The sequence below is a fragment of the Sinocyclocheilus rhinocerous genome, unplaced genomic scaffold (genome assembly GCF_001515625.1).
Source record: "Sinocyclocheilus rhinocerous isolate Xijiao unplaced genomic scaffold, SAMN03320098_v1.1 scaffold4326, whole genome shotgun sequence".
Lineage (NCBI taxonomy): Eukaryota > Metazoa > Chordata > Actinopteri > Cypriniformes > Cyprinidae > Sinocyclocheilus > Sinocyclocheilus rhinocerous.
In genome coordinates this window covers 58,109-61,751 of record NW_015623495.1, presented here as the reverse complement: position 1 = coordinate 61,751, position 3,643 = coordinate 58,109, and the positions used below count along the sequence as shown (strand labels likewise).

The following is a 3,643-nucleotide window of genomic DNA, read 5'->3' as shown; positions in this document are numbered from 1 at the left end:
TGTTTTCCGTCTGTCTGACGCGCGTGCACGCGCCTGCCGCTCTGGCGCTCATTCAGTAAAGATTAAAATTTAACACAGACTGTCAGGACGGACCTTTATGCAAAAATGGAAATGCTCGCGTGAATTTGTGACATTTATACATAAGGATATGACCGTTAACTGAAAGTTTTTTAGCTTAAAGCTTAAAATAAAGAATTCTCATGTTTTGGGTAGTTTGGATCACGTAATCTCATTCTGTTTCCTCCACTATTTTAGATGCATTTTGTCCATAGAAATAAGTAATTCAGTGCTTTAATTTGACGCGACCGGCTGAAGTTGGACAAATATGTAAACTCTGTTGGACGTGCACTGTGGGCAGACCCGATTAATCGATAATGAGAATCGTTGTCGATGATTTTCATAATCGATAATAATCGATTTTATCGATTAGTTGTTGCAGCCCTAGTTAACACCCGGTTATGCATGAAAAAAAAATACCGTCATGTACCGTGAAACCGGTATAATTTTGAAAAATACCGTGATATAAATTTTTGGTCATACCGCCCAGCACTATGCTATATTTAATATTATGAGATAGATATATCTATCCATTGCCCCTATGTGTGTGTGTGTGTGTGTGTGTGTGTGAAAAAATGTAAATAAATAAATATGTTGTTACTTTATACTTGATGGATGCATCACATGATTTTTTTTTTTCTCATAAAAAGATTTCAAAGCCATATGAAGCCAACATGAATACATTTATAAGAACTGGCATGTTTTAAACTACATTTTTAAATGATTTTTGGACATTCCAAATGGTCATTAGCAGTCTATTATAGTGGTTTTGTAGTAATAATTGTTTCCTTTTCTCTTCAGATCAATTTCTACTGTGGTATCTTCACGTTGGCCTGCCTCAGTGTTGACTGCTATCTGTCCATCGTCCATGGAGTACAGCTGTTTTCTTGTAAAAAGCCTGTGGTGGTTCACTGTTGCTGCCTGATTATCTGTGTCCTCTGCCTGCTCCTTTCCATCCCTAATTGGATCTTTCTGAGCCCCATCAGTGGCACAAATGAGGGTAAACGGGAATGTATTCACTCTTATCCGCCCGATTCCTGGCATCTTGCCTCTCGTTTTCCACATCTTTTTGTTCTACCGGTACTTGCGCTGCTGTGCTGCTGTTCCTTTGTCCTGCTAAAGTTACGGCACAACTCAAAGTGCCAGCAGAAGAAGAAGGGCCAAAGTACAGCTATCATTGCAGTCCTTGTGCTGGTTTTCTTTATCTGCTGGACACCCTACAACATTACCTTCATCGTGAACACTGTTCAGACATCAGAGAGCGTCTCTTCAGCAGTGGCAGAAGAGTGTGAAGGGAGGCAGTGGACAGCTAGCAAAATAACGGCAGTTTTTGGGCTTCTCCATTGTGTTGTTAATCCTGTCATTTACCTCTGTCTCTCCAAAGAGTTCCGGCATCGTGTACTGACTATGACACAGTTCAGTGCTTGTAAAACAGAGAGTAATGATGTTTCACTTTGGGACTCTAGTGTAGTAAATAGAAACGCATCTGTCCAAGAGGAACAAGGTTCACTTCAACCTATGAATGACATTAATTCAACAATAAAACCCCAGGATCATGATACATGAAAAATATGGATCATAAAACATTGACTGCTGGACGCACTGTATCTCGTAATTCCTAAAATGTATGTTATGCATTCTTCATTTAACATGTGAGCATTTAATAGATATCACTAAGTATGGAATAACCCAGTCAGCCAAGTCCTCCAAAGGTTTCTGTACATGTATTCTGGAATATTCTCTCATTATGGATGATAAAGGATGGACATGAAGGAAGGACATGACATGCTGGCCAACTCATTTGCACTTTAATTCTGTTTAATTTCATCAGTAAAATGATCATATTGGGAATTATATGTTTATTTATTTTCGCTGTGCTGTTAATGTTTTGGAATAATGTTCTGGAACAATGTTTTTAGTAATGGATTGATATTATCAGCCAGTATTTGGCCATTGGTCGGTTCTGTGCCCACTTGCTTGGTTAACAGATGTCTTCATTCCCACTCAATTACAAAATCATTTTCAATGGATAATTACCTTTTTTTTTTTTTGTCAAATTTAACTATTGTGTGAAATCTTCATTTCAGTATTCAAAACTTTTGTACATACATGTATGCGTGTATATATATAATTATAGTGTATTTATATGTAATTGTGACATTTAAATTGTACAAAAATTTAAATATATGTAATTATGTGACAATTATTGTACTTTTAATTACAATTGCACAACACACGAAATGTCACATTTTACAACCATTTAAACCTGCTAACTTATGAGGCTTTGCATGGTTTGGCACCTCAATATTTGTCAGAGCTTTTAACTCCCTACACCCTAATGCATGACCTGAAACTGAAATCTGAAATCTGAAACTGGTCTGTTAACTGTTCTGTCAACCCGTTTAAGATCGATGGGAGATAGGGCTTTTTCTTCACTTGCTCCAAAACTATGCGAATCTTTACCTATTGAGATAAGGCAAGCAAAATCCCTTGGCATTTTTAAATCTCACCTTAAAACTCATTTCTTTAGGGTAGCTCTTGCTTGAATTTTTGTATTAAGTCCATATTATTCTATTTTTAAGTGTTTTGAGTGCATTTCTTCTCTTCTTCTTAATTTTTATAGGGTGTATTTTGTTATTTTATTTGTTTATCTAAAGCGCTTTGAGATGTAACATTTAAAGGTGCTATAGAAAATAAAGATTATTATTATTATTATCATCATCTATGTTACATTTATGTTTGTACCATACATTTATTTCTGTCTATTAAATCTGTTGCAGGTGGGAGAAACCGTTTTAAATGTGTTAAAGTGTGCTCAAATTTAATCAGTACCATCAGCGGATCTGCTGATGAATAAGATAAAAATAAGATCATTTCTGCTCCCATGACAGGAAGTCATGTCAGTTGCTTAGTAGTTTCTTACATGTTTTTTTTTTTTAGAAGTCGGTGGTCTCTGGAAGGGTGTGTTCTGTTACTTCATAAGTTTTAAAAAGTGTATAAAGGAACACAGTGCTATTTTAATGTTCCATCCAAATTCTTCTCTTCACTTTGAAGTAGTTTCCTTAGTAGAGCTTATGTTCTACTAATTTTGTGAAGCTCAGAATATTCATATATATATTGAAGATTACTTTATTAATTGCTCATCAAATAATAAGAGAATAAGGATTTGACATTTGTGTAGTTTTCTGTGAGATAGGGGTCATAAAGGATTCTTTTCCCATGTTGCATAACCAAGTGATCTTCTGAACCCTTTTGGAGGAAGTACTTTCTTCCTGTGATATTCATAGCACTTTCTGTGCAGGGTGAACTGGTAATTGGGAAAGACCGTTGTTGGGAAAGACCATTGTTGGGATTTTCAGACATAAATTCTTTGGTGTTCTTATGAGTGGAATATCCCCATTGACAGAGATGACAACATGTGGTGAACAGAGAGAGAAAACAGGCACTGTATGCTTTCATCATTTGACTGTACTGCAATGTAGTGTCCTTTCGAAATACTTTCAGGATGTCGTCATCCTGAACAACAGAAGGGCCTGTGTGTAGTATATACAAAGTGTGAGGAACTGACCGTTAAGCAGTTTTTTAC

The 3,643-nt window shown here is 36.2% G+C and overlaps 1 protein-coding gene across 1 annotated transcript; it reads left to right on the top strand.

The window, feature by feature from the left end:
- Positions 1-777: 777 nt before the first annotated feature.
- LOC107756117 (C-X-C chemokine receptor type 3-like) lies at positions 778-2,678 on the top strand. Its single transcript, XM_016573157.1, has one exon. It carries the CDS (start codon positions 778-780, stop codon positions 1,621-1,623), a length of 846 nt encoding a protein of 281 aa, XP_016428643.1. The 3' UTR covers positions 1,624-2,678.
- Positions 2,679-3,643: the final 965 nt, after the last annotated feature.

Coding starts and splice junctions, on each gene's coding strand:
- LOC107756117 (XM_016573157.1), top strand. CDS start 778: ATGATTTTTGGACATTCCAAATGGTCATTAGCAGTCTATTATAGTGGT.